Source organism: Aplidium turbinatum, chromosome 1 (genome assembly GCF_918807975.1).
Source record: "Aplidium turbinatum chromosome 1, kaAplTurb1.1, whole genome shotgun sequence".
Taxonomy (NCBI): domain Eukaryota; kingdom Metazoa; phylum Chordata; class Ascidiacea; order Aplousobranchia; family Polyclinidae; genus Aplidium; species Aplidium turbinatum.
The window spans coordinates 54015349-54033545 of record NC_137472.1 but is presented as its reverse complement, the minus strand read 5'-3'; the positions used below and the strand labels follow the sequence as shown (position 1 = coordinate 54033545).

At 36.2% G+C, this 18197-nt stretch overlaps 1 protein-coding gene across 1 annotated transcript; it reads left to right on the top strand.

Annotated features, from left to right (window-relative positions):
- The first annotated feature begins 483 nt into the window (after positions 1-483).
- On the top strand, positions 484-16968 carry LOC145767240 (arrestin domain-containing protein 17-like). Its single transcript, XM_082579032.1, has 10 exons — positions 484-604; positions 2448-2489; positions 13391-13492; positions 14463-14593; positions 15013-15155; positions 15448-15604; positions 15995-16060; positions 16287-16386; positions 16446-16643; positions 16910-16968. Exons 1-10 carry the CDS (start codon positions 484-486, stop codon positions 16966-16968), a joined length of 1119 nt encoding a protein of 372 aa, XP_082435158.1.
- Positions 16969-18197: the final 1229 nt, after the last annotated feature.

The window sequence follows — 18197 nt, the reverse complement described above, 5'->3', positions numbered from 1 at the left end:
TCGCCAATACTTTTCGAATTGAAAGACAATTTTAATGAATACCGTAATAAACGTACGCAACAAAAAACAGTAGGCTACAATACGATAACAATTATCAGGAAACAACAAACTAGAAATCATCAGCGTTGTTTGAACTTAATCATTTTTCTGTTGAAAAATGTATTCCATTTTTGACATTATACACTAAGATTTCCTTTGGGCCTTCATAAACCCCCTAAAACTAGTCCGCGTACCCCTTGGGGGTCCATGGACCCCAGTTTAAGAACCCCTGATCTAGATGCTTTGCAAATGAAATCTACAGACATGTTGCTAAGGAATAAAAATTGACTGCATCAGAAATGCAAGGTCTTTTAATTTTGTTTCACATAAATAAAATAAAAGAAACTCGTTGAAAAAATATAATATTTTCAAGGGCTTTCCAGATGTGCTTGTGAAAATAAAACTACATTTTAGATAGTTAGGCTACATTATCTGTACTTCAAAATGGGAAAGCTAACAAGCTTCTATGTCGCGTTTAACGACAATGCCAATTCTATATACTACCCGGGACAAGTTATTTCTGGATCTCTATTCGTTGTGCTCAGTGCTCCTATGGATATGCGAGGTTAGAAAAAAGTATCTTATTAGTGTCAATATTTCTCATCTGCATTAATCTTTCATTTTTGTAAACCTACACATGAGTGGTGGTAGCATTGCAATGTACGAAATACATTTTCGGCTGAAAGTATCTTATACCTATTTTTATTTCTAGTTACAACTTTATCAACCTTATACTTAGTGTGTTTAAATTTGTGTAAAGATTATTTCTTCTGACGTATTTTATTTACGCTTTTATTTCATGTCACCTTCTTTTTGCTTGTTGAGGAAACAATTCAGGAAACACCTCAGTGCTAGAGTTTCAGTGCTAGAGTTTGTGAGGTCCAAATGCCCTATTGGTCAAATAACTGTACAATGATGTATGATGTGTGTTAGATAGGGCTGGCATATGTCCTCTTTTAAGAAGATTTGTCCTCTTTTTTTACATTTTCAGTTTTGTTGCTCATATTTTCAACAGGATTTCATTGTTATGTGACTTTTCCCCAATTTCCAACCATTTCTGTACCAATACTGTACAACATTCTGATAAATAGATTTTCAAAAAAACATTGACGTACTATTTAATCTTCTGTTTTAAACAATCTTAGACGTTCATTGAAACATACTACATTGCTTTGCGATTGTCTTTGGCAAAGTAGCCAAATAGTGGTCAGCGATGAGTACGAGTGGAACTGCAAATCCAATGCAACAATTGTGAGGAAATTTCCTCATTTGAGGAGATCTGATCAACAAATTTATGAAAATGAAAAATTGAGACAAAATAAAAAAATGGAGTAGGCTAAATCACAAAGAAATAAATAATTAAAAAACGCAAAAACTTGCAAAAGAGTTTGACATATTTACATTTTAAGCTTCTCACAGTTTTACAATGAATTATTGTTTTACCCAGATCCATTTTGTATTGATTCAGAGCCTGTAGACGTTGCTGATTACCGACATAGGCTAATAGTTTGGCTAATTTGTCAAGTGAAGCAAATCGAAAAAATATCCAATGTTGGCCAACACTGTGCATAACATTAATCGTGGCGTGGATGCTTACAACTTATGTGGGTGCAAACGTACAATGGATTTTATCTGTGATCTAGCCACAATGGTACAAGGAAGGAATCAGCCTTTTAGTCGAGTCTGTCCTTAGCATCTCATTAACAGCTGTATGCAACTTCAATTATATTTCAAGCATGTAGCCTAATTTTATGATTTTGTTAAAGCTGATCCTTTTTTTTCTGAAAAAAGTTAAGGCATGGCTAGGCTACCTGCAGATATTGCTTGATTTGTCACATTTTTATTACATTATAACATCACATTTTTATTTTGTCGCAACAAATCGGATTGCGAAAAACAAATTTGTCTGGGTTTTTTGTGTCTGTTTTTTGCTGTAATTTTTCCCGCATACGCCTATAATTATCCAAAAGGATGTAAAAAATTCTTCATACGTAACATTCCACTTCTATTTTACCCGCTGGCGAAACGTGTCCTCTTTTTAGGCGATGAAAATATGGTAGGCCTATTGTTAGAGGTTTGTCACATGTGCACGCTGATGAGTAAAACCTACACCAGTGAAACATTTTGTGCTTGAAGCGACCAATAACAGTACGGAAACGATTTAAAGTCATCCATTATTTTTTTGGTAGCTCAAAGGCAGGGGATAGGCCTACTTTAGTATCCCCTGTGACAATGCTTAGGGTATCGGGTCTTGAAGTGCCTTTTCAGCCGTCTCTCCATGATCGCATGTCATTTTAGTGAACTTCATGAACCGCCACAATGTGTCTGGAGTAAAAAGGCCCCTTTTGTCATGCAACTTTGGTATATGAATACTGTTTGTCAAATTGGCATTTGTGATTGTTGTTCAGCAATTAAAATTCGCTTTCGCGGACAAGCTTATGTGCATTGGAGTGAAAGCCAGGGCGGAGAAAACCCGACAACCATAGCCGTACGAGCCAGGGGGGCAGGGGGGGCAGCCGCCCCCCTGTTGTTTCAAAACGTCGCGAATCCGGGCAAAATCTTAAAATTATTAGGGCAAAAATTGCTATATAAAAAGCTACAAAGTTGCATGAATTAAGAAAAACTATAAATTAATATATTTTACCTATCAAACTAAGTACAGCCTCTTATTTGCACAAAAAATGTGCCGCAAAATTTTCATTTGGCACACCCGTATTGATGTATTGTATTGCATGGTGATCAAACTATAGTACGAAATGCATTTAACCAACTGCATCATGCCAATTTGGGCAGCCACCAAAATATGTCTCTAATACTTTTGTGAAATTGCCCAAATCAAAACACAAAATTTGCTATAAAGCTAATTTTATTAATTTTCACAAATGCATCGTGTTGATTTGGGCAGCTAAAAACATGAAATTATTTGATGAAACTGTCTGTTTATGTTCTGTTTATGCAACTGCCCAAATTAGCGTGAGGCAGTTTCCCTAAAATGAACAAATTTATTAATTTTTCCCATTTACATAACTGTATCGTTTAGATTTGGGCAACAAAAATATGAAATTATCTCATCATAGTCTAGGCCTATTTATAAAACTGCCCAAATTGGCATGATGCAGTTGCCTCGGCATCAAAATTTACAAAGTCTTTAATTTTTTTCATAATAGCCTATCCATAAATGCATCATCTTGATTTGGGCAACTACAAAATAGGAATTTATATAAATCTGGTGAATAGCCTACTTTTACAAAACAATTCGGGTGGGAAGGTCACAGTACTTTTTCAACCATAAATGGACATAGCTAAGCAACACCACAACATTTAACAAAAACATGTTATACCTGTTAAAAGTACTGTAATGTTAAGGTATTGCTTAGCTTTGTTTGGTTACTTTCATAAAAGGTTCTGCTACTATTCGGCGAGTTCCCTATTCGGTGAGAGCCTTTTTCGGCGAGTTTCCTATTCGGCGATTTTTTGAAAATCTAACGACGCCTTCTGCAAATCCGATGATTGAATATTATTCAATATTCAGACATTGAATCAATGTAAATACATACTGTTAGGCTAATTGGTTTCTTTGAATCCTACGTCACCGTCTGTATGCAAACTTAGAACATATTAAACTTAGTTATTTTTGTCATCAAATTACCTGGCCTAACCATATTTTTAGAAGTAGTGCTGCCAGACCTTTTTATTTTTGTACTAAAATTCGTATCATCAAAACTACTTTAATTGATTGAACAAAGTTTATTTGAACAGAAGTAGTACGGTATGTCTGTGTTTGATTACATTTAATTACTTTTTTCTGAATCCGCATGGTCACCCTGAGCCGGTTTCCTGCAATGTTTATTTTTCTGAGTCTTTTATGACATCACAACTGAATATTTAAGTGGCCTTGTTTATTATTTGTGATGTGTAAAACAATATTTGTTACTCTTACTTACCATGCTCTTCAAAGATGAATTCAGTTGTTCTATCTTGATTACTTTGGTAAGAAATTCTAGCTAGCTGGTGATCAGTGGCGTAGCCGGGGGGGGGGCTGGGTATTGCAAAGAGCGAGTTTTGCCATTACCAAATATTCAAATATCTCAGCCAGGAATTAGCAACAAGGAAACATTGAGAATTGTAGCTTTATTTCCGAAAAATACTGAAGAAAACATGATCTTATCCTTTTGCTATGCCACCGGACAGCACCATTTTACAGGAATATTCATAACCACATTTTTGTTGAAAATACTCTCAGAATGCACCAAATTCAAAGTAATTTTTCAAAATTTTCTGGGGGAAGCCCCCCAGACCCCCCGCTGCTGGGTATCGTAATAAGCAAAACACGCCCTCAAACCCCCCCCCCCTTTCAAAATTACTGGCTACGCCACTGCTGGTGATCTTGTTATGTTGCTTTTTCACTGTTATCATGCACCGCATACATTATATTTGGGCAATTTCTATAAAAGCGTGCACATTTGGGCAAATTACTTTCTGCCCCCCCAAAATGGTTTGGTCTCGTACGGCTATGCCGACAACCCATCATTACAGGGCAAAAGAAAAATATTTTGATAAAGATATGTACGTATTTGGAAAAGGTAACTTGTTTGTTACCAGTGACGATCGGTGAGGGAAAGCAAGGAAAGCAGTGCTTACCTGAGCGAAAACTATGCAAAATATAATGACTGAATTCTAGGTTTAACTTCTTATTATTTTTATCAAGTCTATTTTAACTTGAAAATTACTGTGTTCGTGACTAGAATTACTCGTAACTCTTGTGAGTATCTAAGTCCTCACCAAACCGCATTTCTTGCCTATAAATGCCAATTAACGCAAACGCTTTTGTCAGAAACCATCACTGAAGCTCCAGGGAAATCAACTTTCAAAAGTGCTTACCTTACATTGAAAAACGCCTTCGTTTTATCCAATCCTCAATCGTTTTGCAAAACGACACCAGCTGCTTAGCCAATCAGATGTGTTATCTGGTGTTATGGTTAAACTTGCTTTCCCAGTGACGTCAATGCGTATCTCATAGCGGCTGCTTTTGGTTTCAGGCGAAAGGAATACAGCCTCTACGCATGAGTGATTTTCGGGCTTGTAACTATAGGCTACTGAGTACGCTGAAAATAAAGCTGGTTCTCTTACCAAAAAAAACATAGATTCTACAATAAGACATGCAATTCCAAAGGGTACATTAACCAACCAGTACTGAAACAGCACAAGTGTTTTTTAAATTCTTTGGGTCAATAGACTGACATCACAAGTTCAGAGCAAACATACTTGTGTTCTTCAAGAATGGACTAGCTTAATTTATAGGCTAATTATTTGCTCTTTACTAGTGCACCAGTCCAATGCATGTTGTAAATGCTTACAGATGACATTGACAATAAGTTTTTGTGCTCAGTCTAAAAAAGCAGCCAACATTCTAGACTAGTCCCAGTTTGATTGATTGATTGAATCTTTATCCTCGGGCTGGGAAAGTCCGAAGATTTTGTTTTGGAAATGCTCTCAGAGCGCACCAAATTGGAAGTGTTTTTCAAAATTTTCTGGGGGAGGCCCCCCAGACCCCCCGCTGGAAGTGTTGCCTTCGGCAACACGCCTTCGGGCTTCGCCCGACGGTTACGCCCCTCGTGCCTACTACCTTGCTGCAACATATTTCCAAGTTGCTTTCCCAATGGTTTAAGCCACCGAACGTCACTGTTTGTTACTCAACCTATGATAAAAGTTAAAAGTTAAAATTTTGGTTATTTTTGCCAATTTTTGCGTCTAAATCGTAAAGCAAAACTGTTTGAAAGAAGTCTGTGACGAAATATGCTATTACATAAACATCATAATTATGTATTTCTCAACACTATGGCTATTATCTAAAGGAGTCTATGATTACAATATAATTCACAAATTGACAATACATGACAAGATGACACCATAATAGACAATGTCTATCACTAGTTGGAAAGCTTTTCTTGCCTCTTGAGGCATCCCAAAGACTTTTCTTTGTCACTTACATTGAGGACATCAACTTTCAATAAAATGTTAGCTAAAGGTAACTAACAAATTTATATTTTAACATTTGACCGAAATTTATCATTATTGCAAAATGCATTTCAATGCTGCAAATTCAAAACCCAACGTTCTCACAGAACATAAGTCAAGCTTTCTGTTAACAAACGCCACTCACACAGAATCTAGCTCAACACATCTGTATTTCTAATGCGACATAACTATGTAACCTGTATTGCTTTTCCCTTGATTCTTACGATAGCTATTATTGATGAAAAGGCTCTACCGGTATATTATGAAGTAAGCGGGGAATTGAAAAACACAGGCATTTCGAAAATAGACTTGCAAAGCGAACGGACTGAACTTTAGAACAAGAAGGTTAAATTCACGACTGGGGAATGTCGCTCTTCTGACACCGGTCGCAATAAATTATACTGATTAGAGATATTTTTCAATCCCCGAATAGCAAATTTGTAACACTGATTAATAAAAAATGTTTAATCCTATTTAATTCGGTTGCTTTTTTGTAGGAAGTCATACCCCTAGACTAGACAGCCAGAAGCCTAAATTATCCTTCTTTATTATCCTTTTTTAATTAGAGACTTAGAGTCACTCAATATTCCCTAAATTATCTTTTTTATTTTTATTTTCATAAACACATTACGACAGTTAGAATAGGCAAAACCCTACACTGGGGGCTCGTCCAAAGGCAAAGTGTAGGCCTAACATGTTTTAAAGGATTGATGAGTTCGTGCATTTTTAAGCTGGAAATAGAAGTTGTGGCAGAGCTTACTTGCCAAATCTTTCACGGCTGATCTTTCTGCTTTTTCTCCAAATCTTTCTGCTTTGGGGAGAATTTTTCTTGAACTTTTTCTTGGGTGTCACCAGAGTGGTGCGCGAATTGTTAATTAAGTTTTTATTCATTTTCCAATCCAACTTACGTTCGGGGGTCACCAATGTGGCAATATTTATATTACATGGTTGTTAAATGTTTTATGGGTTGATTGATTGTCTGACTGTCTGAAAAAGATTCTATTTAGTTTGACTGCACTAAACCTTTTTTCACAAAACTGTTGTTTTTATCATATTATTGAGTTAATCAGACGTTAGGGGAAGGTGGGGTTAGTTGAGTCAGTGGGTTGGTTGAGTCACCATTGTTTTCTAACTAACCAAGCATGACTTCGTGAAGATTAATTGCTTGAAATAATAAGCATTATGGGTAACTGCGTCCATCTTGTTTTAGCAGCTGTGTAAGTTATACAGGTTATACAGTCAGCAAAATGCCATTTTTTGGACTAAAAAGTAAATATTTTCAGCTCAAAGTTGATTAGGATGCTGAAGCTATGATAGGCGTAAGCGAAGATAGCGTCGAAGTTTCATATAGTTTATAGCTATCTTATGCACAGTGCATTTGTGTAAAACTGATAAAGCTTTACGTATAGATAATACTTTCAATAATTGTCACGAGGAAGGATTGGGGTTGGTTGAGTCAATAGCTGCGGGACTAGTTGAGGCAGTGACTCAACTAACCCTACCTCAAGTTGCAGGCTGCTGAAATCTTACTTCTGAATTTTATTGCTAAACGCGCATTATTAATTCAGTTACTTGGACAAAATGAGCTATTATTTGATTATTACTTTTCTGTTTAGCTTTAAAATATTTTCAAATTAAGTCTTAAAAATTATAAAAAAAACTGGTCGTGGACAATGGCTTATGGAGACTTTTGAAGCTGGTTTGAAGTTAGTGCAAGATGGTATGTCGTTAAGAAAGGCAGCAGAAAGAGTTGGTGTGGACAAAGAAACGTTTCGTAGATGTTTGAAGAAGATAAATGAAACTGGAGCTGATGCTTCTAAAGTAAAGATGGGATGCTCAAACAAGGCATGAAACAAGTTGGGTCTATTGTTTTTAGGGATAGAGGAGATTTGGTGACTATGATCGGCACCATCAATACTCTTGGAATTGCTCGATTCGTTATTGCTGCACTTGATGCAACTCGTGCTGTCCTATGGTGGAAGTGGTAGTTCTACATGTTGCCAATGCAACAGTTGGGCACATTTGGCGTGCACCGACAACAGTGCTGTTTTTACATGTCCACTTGTGATTAATTTAGGGGTAGGGAACTTACGGCCGGCGGGCCAAATGTGGTTCGCAAAGCAATATAATGTGGCCTGTGGGAGCATGAAAAGTATTAGATTTCATGTCGCTTTTGATAATACTTGTGAAATTTGGGTCTGGGCGATATGAAGACCTTTTTTTTAGAGAAATGGCATGAAGTCGGCGAAATCGAGAGAAATTTGGGCCTGGCTGCGGTGAAGACCTTTTTTTAAATTTCTTTTAGAGAAATGGCATGAAGTCGGGCAAATTCGAAGAAAATTTGTGACTGGTTGCTGTGAAAACTCTTTTTTTATGAAAAGTTTGTGGAAGCGGGCGAATTTGGAGGAGCCATGTGGCCCGCCTGGTATTTTTAATATTTCTTGTGGCCCATAGTACAAAGTATAGGTTATTCCCCACTTCTGGATATAGTAAACGTTTATTGATGGCATAGATCAGATGGGGACGGTGCCCAATAGCCCCAAAAAATTATGCATCTCATGAATGCCATTGCGCCTCAACTAACTCCACCCACTGACTCAACTAACCCTGCATGCGGGGTTGGTTGAGTCAAACGATGCTCTGTGTTCAAGGTAATAAAAATGACAATTAAACGTGAGATAGCATTTTGATAAATGAGTAGTAGCAAGCATACTTCGTTACCTTTGTTTCACTTAGACTTTGATAGGTGTATCTACAATAGGTAAAAAATTATAAGGAAAAATCTGAAACATGACTCAACTAACCCCACCTTCCCCTAATCATTTTTGTTTGAACGATTTTTATTTCTGCATTTTATTCCTCAGCCATTTTTCTCATCATCATACAGGGATTTTATTCCCCATCCATATTTCCTCCTTCATTTCTGATTGGCTGATTTTATTCCTCCCTTCCGGATATCTTTCATTTTGGTCTTGAAAGAAATAGAAGCTGTCTGGGGTCCGTGATTGTGACGTTGTGTTGCTCCTTGTAATAATCTAGATAACTTTCTTCTTTGGTCTTGAGAGCAACCAAGTCAAGAAGGTATTCTGTAAGGTTTGTTTCAGTAGGGACAAGTAGCCTAATTGTAACTAACTAATTGTGTATTTTATTTTTTAAATGATTCGCAATGCTTAATCAAGAATGACGCAGCAACGTAGCAGCTGCAACCCATAAATCCTCCTGAGCATGAGGTGAAACTGCATCCCTCCTGGACAAGAGGTAAAATTGTACCCAACTCATGGATCCTCTTGAGCATGAGGTGAAACTGCATCCCTCATGGACAAGAGGTAAAACTGTACCCAACCCATTAGTTAAGCCACTGCTGTCTTGCCTACACAAGCCAAAGGGCTTCCAGGGAACTTAAGACATCGCCTTATCTCTTATGATAAACGACTGTTACCCCTGTAACCGCAATTAATGTAGCCTATTACAGTCCTGCAATTATTGTATATCGTAGCCTACTAAGCCAAAATGGCTCCCAGGGAACTTAAGACATCGCCTTATCTCTTATGATAAACGACTGTTATCCCTGCAATCACGTTATCGACTACTTGTTAACTTATGTGTGCGTCCAATCTCCTCATCCCACGAATGGAGGGGGGTCATGTGTCTTCCCCTAGCAATTGTTAGCCTACAATTGTCAATTTTCTTTGTAAAAAACATATCTTATAACCACACACCTATATATTATTGCATCATGTATAACCGAGTTATTGTAATATTATTTATCTGTTATTTTGCCGTAAGGAGGGAAGTGCGTAACATGTACCATGCTTTTAACTAACAAATTTATATTTTAACATTTGACCGAAATTTATCATTATTGCAAAATGCATTTCAATGCTGCAAATTCAAAACCTAACGTTCTCACAGAACATAAGTCAAGCTTTCTGTTAACAAACGCCACTCACACAGAATCCAGCTCAACACATCTGTATTTCTAATGCGACATAACTATGTATCCTGTATTGCTTTTCCCTTGATTCTTACGATAGCTATTATTGATGAAAAGGCTCTACCGGTATATTATGAAGTAAGCGGGGAATTGAAAAACACAGGCATTTCGAAAATAGACTTGCAAAGCGAACGGACTGAACTTTAGAACAAGAAGGTTAAATTCACGACTGGGGAATGTCGCTCTTCTGACACCGGTCGCAATAAATTATACTGATTAGAGATATTTTTCAATCCCCGAATAGCAAATTTGTAACACAGATTAATAAAAAATGTTTAATCCTATTTAATTCGGTTGCTTTTTTGTAGGAAGTCATACCCCTAGACTAGACAGCCAGAAGCCTAAATTATCCTTCTTTATTATCCTTTTTTAATTAGAGACTTAGAGTCACTCAATATTCCCTAAATTATCCTTTTTATTTTTATTTTCATAAACAAATTACGACAGTTAGAATAGGCAAAACCCTACACTGGGGGCTCGTCCAAAGGCAAAGTGTAGGCCTAACATGTTTTAAAGGATTGATGAGTTCGTGCATTTTTAAGCTGGAAATAGAAGTTGTGGCAGAGCTTACTTGCCAAATCTTTCACGGCTGATCTTTCTGCTTTTTCTCCAAATCTTTCTGTTTTGGGGAGAATTTTTCTTGAAGTTTTTCTTGGGTGTCACCAGAGTGGTGCGCGAATTGTTAATTAAGTTTTTATTCATTTTCCAATCCAACTTACGTTCGGGGGTCACCAATGTGGCAATATTTATATTACATGGTTGTTAAATGTTTTATGGGTTGATTGATTGTCTGACTGTCTGAAAAAGATTCTATTTAGTTTGACTGCACTAAACCTTTTTTCACAAAACTGTTGTTTTTATCATATTATTGAGTTAATCAGACGTTAATCATTTTTGTTTGAACGATTTTTATTTCTGCATTTTATTCCTCAGCCATTTTTCTCATCATCAATCAGGGATTTTATTCCCCATCCATATTTCCTCCTTCATTTCTGATTGGCTGATTTTATTCCTCCCTTCCGGATATCTTTCATCTTGGTCTTGAAAGAAATAGAAGCTGTCTGGGGTCCGTGATTCTAACGTTGTATTGCTCCTTGTAATAATCTAGAAAACTTTCTTCTTTGGTCTTGAGAGCAACCAAGTCAAGAAGGTATTCTGTAAGGTTTGTTTCAGTAGGGACTAGTAGTCTAATTGTAACTAACTAATTGTGTATTTTATTTTTAAAATGATTCGTAATGCTTAATCAAGAATGACGCAGCAACGTAGCAGCTGCAACCCATAAATCCTCCTGAGCATGAGGTGAAACTGCATCCCTCCTGGACAAGAGGTAAAATTGTACCCAACTCATGGATCCTCCTGAGCATGAGGTGAAACTGCATTCCTCATGGACAAGAGGTAAAACTGTACCCAACCCATTAGTTAAGCCACTGCTGTCTTGCCTACACAAGCCAAAGGGCTTCCAGGGAACATACGACATCGCCTTATCTCTTATGATAAACGACTGTTACCCCTGTAACCGCAATTAATGTAGCCTATTACAGTCCTGCAATTATTGTATATCGTAGCCTACTAAGCCAAAATGGCTCCCAGGAAACTTAAGACATCGCCTTATCTCTTATGATAAACGACTGTTACCCCTGTAACCGCAATTACTGTAGCCTATTACAGTCCTGCAATTATTGTATATCGTAGCCTACTAAGCCAAAATGGCTCCCAGGGAACTTAAGACATCGCCTTATCTCTTATGATAAACGACTGTTATCCCTGCAATCACGTTATCGACTACTTGTTAACTTATGTGTGCGTCCAATCTCCTCATCCCACGAATGGAGGGGGGTCATGTGTCTTCCCCTAACAATTGTTAGCCTACAATTGTCAATTTTCTTTGTAAAAAACATATCTTATAACCACACACCTATATATTATTGCATCATGTATAACCGAGTTATTGTAATATTATTTATCTGTTATTTTGCCGTAAGGAGGGAAGTGTGTAACATGTACCATGTTTTTAACTAACAAATTTATATTTTAACATTTGACCGAAATTTATCATTATTGCAAAATGCATTTCAATGCTGCAAATTCAAAACCTAACGTTCTCACAGAACATAAGTCAAGCTTCCTGTTAACAAACGCCACTCACACAGAATCTAGCTCAACACATCTGTATTTCTAATGCGACATAACTATGTAACCTGAATTGCTTTTCCCTTGATTCTTACGATAGCTATTATTGATGAAAAGGCTCTACCGGTATATTATGAAGTAAGCGGGGAATTGAAAAACACAAGCATTTCGAAAATAGACTTGCAAAGCGAACGGACTGAACTTAGAACAAGAAAGTTAAATTCACGACTGGGGAATGTCGCTCTTCTGACACCGGTCGCAATAAATAATATTGATTAGAGATATTTTTCAATCCCCGAATAGCAAATTTGTAACACTGATTAATAAAAAATGTTTAATCCTATTTAATTCGTTTGCTTTTTTGTAGGAAGTCATACCCCTAGACTAGACATCCAGAAGCCTAAATTATCCTTCTTTATTATCCGTTTTTAATTAGAGACTTAGAGTCACTCAATATTCCCTAAATCATCCTTTTTATTTCCTTTTTATAAACAAAAAATACGACAATTAGACAGCCAAACCCTACGCTGGGGTCGTAAGATAGGTAAAAACCCTACAAAATCACCAAGATATTTCCCAAAATAAATAAAAAGAACTTCAAAGAACTTACGCAGTGTAGAGAAAACATCTTCCACAATAGATGCAGTAGGTGCACAATATCATATTTCGTCACAGACTTCTTTCAAACGGTTTTGCTTTACAATTTAGACGCAAAAATGGGAAAAAATGACCAAAATTCCGTAACTTGACCTTAAAATATAATATTTTGACCTTGAAAATGACCTCAGATGGTGTTGAAAGTAACACTATTGAACTAGCCATCCTCAAAAACCCTAATTTGGAATCCAGGATTGTGTTTCTAGTTTCTCTAGAAGTCATTTTAGCCAAGACTCAAGTTAATCACTCAGACTCAAGTTACAAACCCCGAGCATGGGAGGTTCCAGTCCTTTACTTAAGGAGTCTATCATTCTACTTGTCATTAAATTAAAGTGTCCATTTAAATCATGCTAAAGTTTGCATCCATCAGTCACGTCCCAGCAGACTTCACAGTAGGCCTATTGGGCCAATATTGGTACAATATTGGCTTTACAAGCAACTTGTATTGACACTGTACAGGATTAAGCTCTCAAAGAAGCTTTCTCAGTCAGAGGATAAAAACTCAACCAATCAAAGCATAGCGTTATTTTACAATTTTTTGTTTTTCTGTAGGTTCCGGTGGACACACAGAAGAAGCCAAGCAAATCCCTGTTGGCCAAAACGTTTATCCATTCAGCTTCCAACTCCCAACAAACTTACCATCTTCATTTGAAGGTGAACAATGAGCATAGAAGCAAACTGTGTTAACCTTAAAATTGTGATCAAAGAATTTTTTGCAGCAGCAAAGCATATTTTAAATTATTTTAAAAATTATGTTTAAAAATTATTAAAAAAAGTTTAAAAATTGTGGCAACATGTTTTTGACTGTACTTGGCGTCCTTATCAACCTTACCTGAACTGAATAAATATTCGATAAGCATTCTGGGTCCAGACTTTGCAACGCAGAATGAAAACAATAACTGCATGAAAAATGTTCACCATTCAGTGGAAAGAATTGATGGAGCGAAAGAATCGTTCATTACAAGAGAAATGCTCCTCGTACGTTTGGATGACTTTACTGAGAAGCCCCAAGTAAATTATTATCATTTCTACATTGAAACAACGTTGCAGACGTTAAAAAGATAAAAAAAAACATCTTTTAAATGTGAAAAAATTTGCATGCCATCATCATCGCATAATTTGAGGAATTGTAGCGTTTTGTAAATTATTAGTTCTGTTCACTTCGTTTAATACTTGTTACCACTTTCACGCATTAACCTCTTCCCAGACAGCAAATCAGTCATTTTTACATTGATTCAACGTCTGCAGACGTTAAATCAATGTAAAAGTGACGGATTTTGCTGTCTAAGTTATCCTTCCAAACGATAACTTGTTAACTAGTTTTTGGATCTTGAAAAGTTTTCAAAAAATTATTTTCTCATGCCACAAGAGAACGTGGATTTGGTATATTTTACACTTGTAAAATAAAGAAGATGATCAAAAAAAATGGTTGCTTTGTGAAAGCGATTTTAAAAACCAAACATATTCAGCAACACTTCCAAAACCCACAACCATTTTAAAGATTCTCAAGCGATGCAGGTGATTGATGTCAAAACATTTGGTTCCACACAGGCTGACGATGATAACTTACTTAGTTTATTACTTGACAAAGTTTTCAGTGGATAACCTCACAACCAACTTACAGGTACTGTTGGCCATGTCAGATATTCCATCAAAGCAACAATTATTGAAAGACCATGGAAGTTTAACCACAACACAAAAGTAGCATTCACAGTTCTTGGCATGCTGGATCTTAACCTTAATGCTAACTTGAGGGTATGCAATTGTTTTGCGCTCAGTATGTACTGTATTTATGTATGTTTAAAAACGTATAATTTAAGTAGTCGATTTGGTATTACTTCTTGTCACTTCTTCATTTTCAGGTTAACTTTCTGATGTCTTTGTAATATTACGTTATTTCAACGCAATCTTCTTTCTTAAATAACATCTCGCTTGCGCTTTCTGTGTTCTTTATAGTGTATTAATAATTTTAAGAATAGCCTACACCCCATATTTCAATTTGACTTGGTGTTGCTGCAGTTGAGACCACTTGGTTGTGTGACTCATGTTGACTGAGATAGAACACGACAAACAATCTTATCACAGAAAATCTATTACGTTAGTGCTAAAAAAATATCAAATTTTTCAATGCTATTGGAACTGAGTCCTTCAACACTTACTTTTTTTTTCAACAGTTGCCGATATCAAGCAATGATTCAAAAACATTATGCTATCTGTGTTGCACCAGTGGACCTATAGAAGCGCAAGTTCATCTTGACAAATCCGGTTTTGTGTCTGGAGAGTTTATAATGGTCAATGCAAGTGTTAAAAATGCCAGGTAAATGAGTTTTCTCACTTTATTTTTAAATGGATAAAGCTAATTCCTTCCAGTTTTAAAAAAAAGTTAAAAAAGCGCCAAAACACACGTCTCAACCCAAAAGCCTGAATACTTTCAAGCATGGGTTGTTATGATCACGTATTTTTATTGTGTTTAACCTTTTATTTGCTTGAATATTAAATTGCACGAAATTTAGATATGAGTATTAACTTTACACATGTTTTAGCTTAGATGACTTTGCAAAATTAAATCATTCTTCCATAACGTATAGTTTCAACTATTTATCTTTTAGTTCGTCTGGCATGTCTAGCACCAAGGCTGCACTCGAACAGCAAGTCACTTATCAAATCCCGGGTAATTCATGTACGGCAAAAAAGAAAGTGGCCTCTGTTAAGGGACCAGGATGTAGAAGAGGAGGTTCGATTGAATGGAGGAATGAAAGATTGCAGGTGTTGCTTAGCTTTTGTTATCTTTCGTTTATTTACTTTCGCAACAAATATTTGTGACCAATTTTTTACAAAACTAAATAAGTAAAAATGCATAATTTGAAAAAACTTAAGTATTCTTATTCCGTCCATATCGTAAAATTTCGTTAAGAAGAGGTCAAACTAGAATCTTAGCAAAATATTTGCAGTGTGATTTGACCCGTGCGATTCTTTGCTGCTTTCCAGTCTGGTCGAGATTTTGCACAAAACCGCTGGTTAGCTGGAATAATCTTTAGGAAAAAAGCGACGTATCTGCTTATTTCGTACACGATTTTAACCGATATTTTTATTTCATTCACACTCCGTGTTACGTGTTATTTTGGCGTTGAATTAAACGCCCTTTTTCTTACTTAGATTCCTGCATTTCCACCATCCTTCCTTCAATACTGCGGCTTAATCATAATCACCTACAAGTTGAAGGTTAGTAGACAGTGATTGCTTGAATCGATCGTAAACTTATAGTTTAATATTGACAGCTTCTCCTTTTTCTCTATTGATAAAAACCACAAATCGACATTTGGTTTAAAGAGAGGCCAAGTCCAGCAAAACTTTATTTCGCGTAATCATAAGAATACCACAAAAATTTCAATATAAAGTTACATTTCACAAATTGTTTAGACTGAATTGTCTTATTGAATTGTTTAAGATGCTAAAGTTATTGCATGAAGGAAGTTTAACATCAAGCTACTTGAAATTTTCTGGTTTGGTCAAAGCTATTTCGCTTTCAGTTACAAGGAAATATGAAAGTAAGTTTTGACTTTTCACGTTTGACTTTGAGTTCAAACTTCGACGAATTTTTCAACAGTTTTACGTGGTTGTTCCAAGCGGCCAAAACCAAGGTCAGCGTCCCAATCACATTGGGCACCATTCCTCTACGAGAGCCATCCTCCAACAATGCGGCGCTTCACGATGTCATTGCGCCCCCAATCGAGCCAACGACTTCTACAATGGCTGCCTCTCCCAGGGATGTCCAAACACAATGATCAACCTCCAATTACTCAACGTAAGATTTTTTTTATCAAGCTTACAGTATAAGCTTTATAGTCAAAACTTATATGCTCCAATTTAGGTTTTGCAATGAAATCATTTTACTTCATATCAGTTGTGACATCATACAGCGCAATACGATTACTGATCTAACACAACAAACAACTCAAAGCAGCAAAAGACTTCATAGTTACCAAGACAGTTGCTCCTCATGTGGTCCCAAATGAAGCAATTTTTTTTGTTTTAAACGTTTCATTTCAAATTGTTCTATTTTGTTGATAGCTCCTCCTCCATCTTATGCATTCGTGGTTGGTGGAGGTGTGAGCATCAGAGATGGATGATAATGATCATTGGATGGGACAGATATCCTTCTCTCCACTGTATGCCTACTACGATTGAAGTCAATCTGCTTTAACAAAGTTGAAGTGAAGATCAAATGGAAAACCGTTTATGAGTGCTTCCGCAATGCATTGCAATAGTTACTTTCTAAAACGTGTTAATTTTGTGAAATCATATTTTACCTGTTAATGCTTGATGTCGCATCATGTTGCTGAGCAGTAGTAAGTTTTACATGCGGAAAGCATGATGTCATGATTGAAAAAATTTGTTTTTGCTTGTTGCTTGGTATATAGGTTATTTTGTACATTTTCTTGATCTGCTTTGGTTTAAGGTAAAACAACTTATAACCATTTAAATTGCGATTCTGCGATGAGTTTTAATCCCAGAGTGGTTGTTAAAAGGCAAGTAGCCTAACACTTTGCGGGTAAATAGCTACTCTTTTGCACCATTTAAAACTAAGTTGTTTCCTGGTAACCATGTCAATTTTTTTGATGTCATTCAATTTTCTGAAATTCTATATCATTGAGTGCATAACATTTTGCCACGTTAAATGTTGCTAATTTCTCATTATTTTGTTTTTGGAAACCGATAGCAAAATTCATTTGCAGGGTAGTTACTGACCCAATCGTCGTCGTGTGCATCATTGTCGATGCGGTATTTTTTAAACCAAGCGAACTAGTTTTGTAATACCAGCTCAGTTCAGTTTATTTTTTGTTTTGTTGGCGAAAAAGAAAGACACAAAAAGCAAAACACAATAAACACAAATAATTCGCACAACAAGGATGGCAGCGAAAGATCAAAAGGTCACCAAAGTCAGCTGCCACCCAAACATTTAAACAAAAAACCCAAAATTAAGAAGATTAACACATATATAATTAAAAATAATATATAGCACAATAACAGCACTTTACATAATACATTAACAATGGAATAACACAGGGCAACATAAAAAAAACTGTGTAGAGAAATAAGCGGATAATACGTTTCAGGAGTGATCTTTGTACAATTCTTTAATAAACATTTATATTTAAATTTAAAAACATTATAAGACTTTTCTTTTATTTCTTTTGGTACTTGATTCCATAGTTTCACTCCATTAAAACATAGCATCTTCTTACCAGAGTTTAACGTTGTAGATGGCAAATATAAATCATTCTTTTGGTTCTGACGGGTTTTATGATGGTGAATTTTGTTTACAAAAATAAAGCAGCCAGCAAAGGCCCGGGGCAGC

Bases quoted from the DNA above. Each gene is read 5' to 3' on its own strand.
- LOC145767240 (XM_082579032.1), top strand. From the start codon at position 484: ATGGGAAAGCTAACAAGCTTCTATGTCGCGTTTAACGACAATGCCAAT. The intron at 605-2,447 runs GTTAGAAAAAAG...ATTGTTGTTCAG, and splicing joins TGCTCCTATGGATATGCGAG to CAATTAAAATTCGCTTTCGC. The intron at 14,594-15,012 runs GTATGCAATTGT...TTTTTTCAACAG, and splicing joins ACCTTAATGCTAACTTGAGG to TTGCCGATATCAAGCAATGA.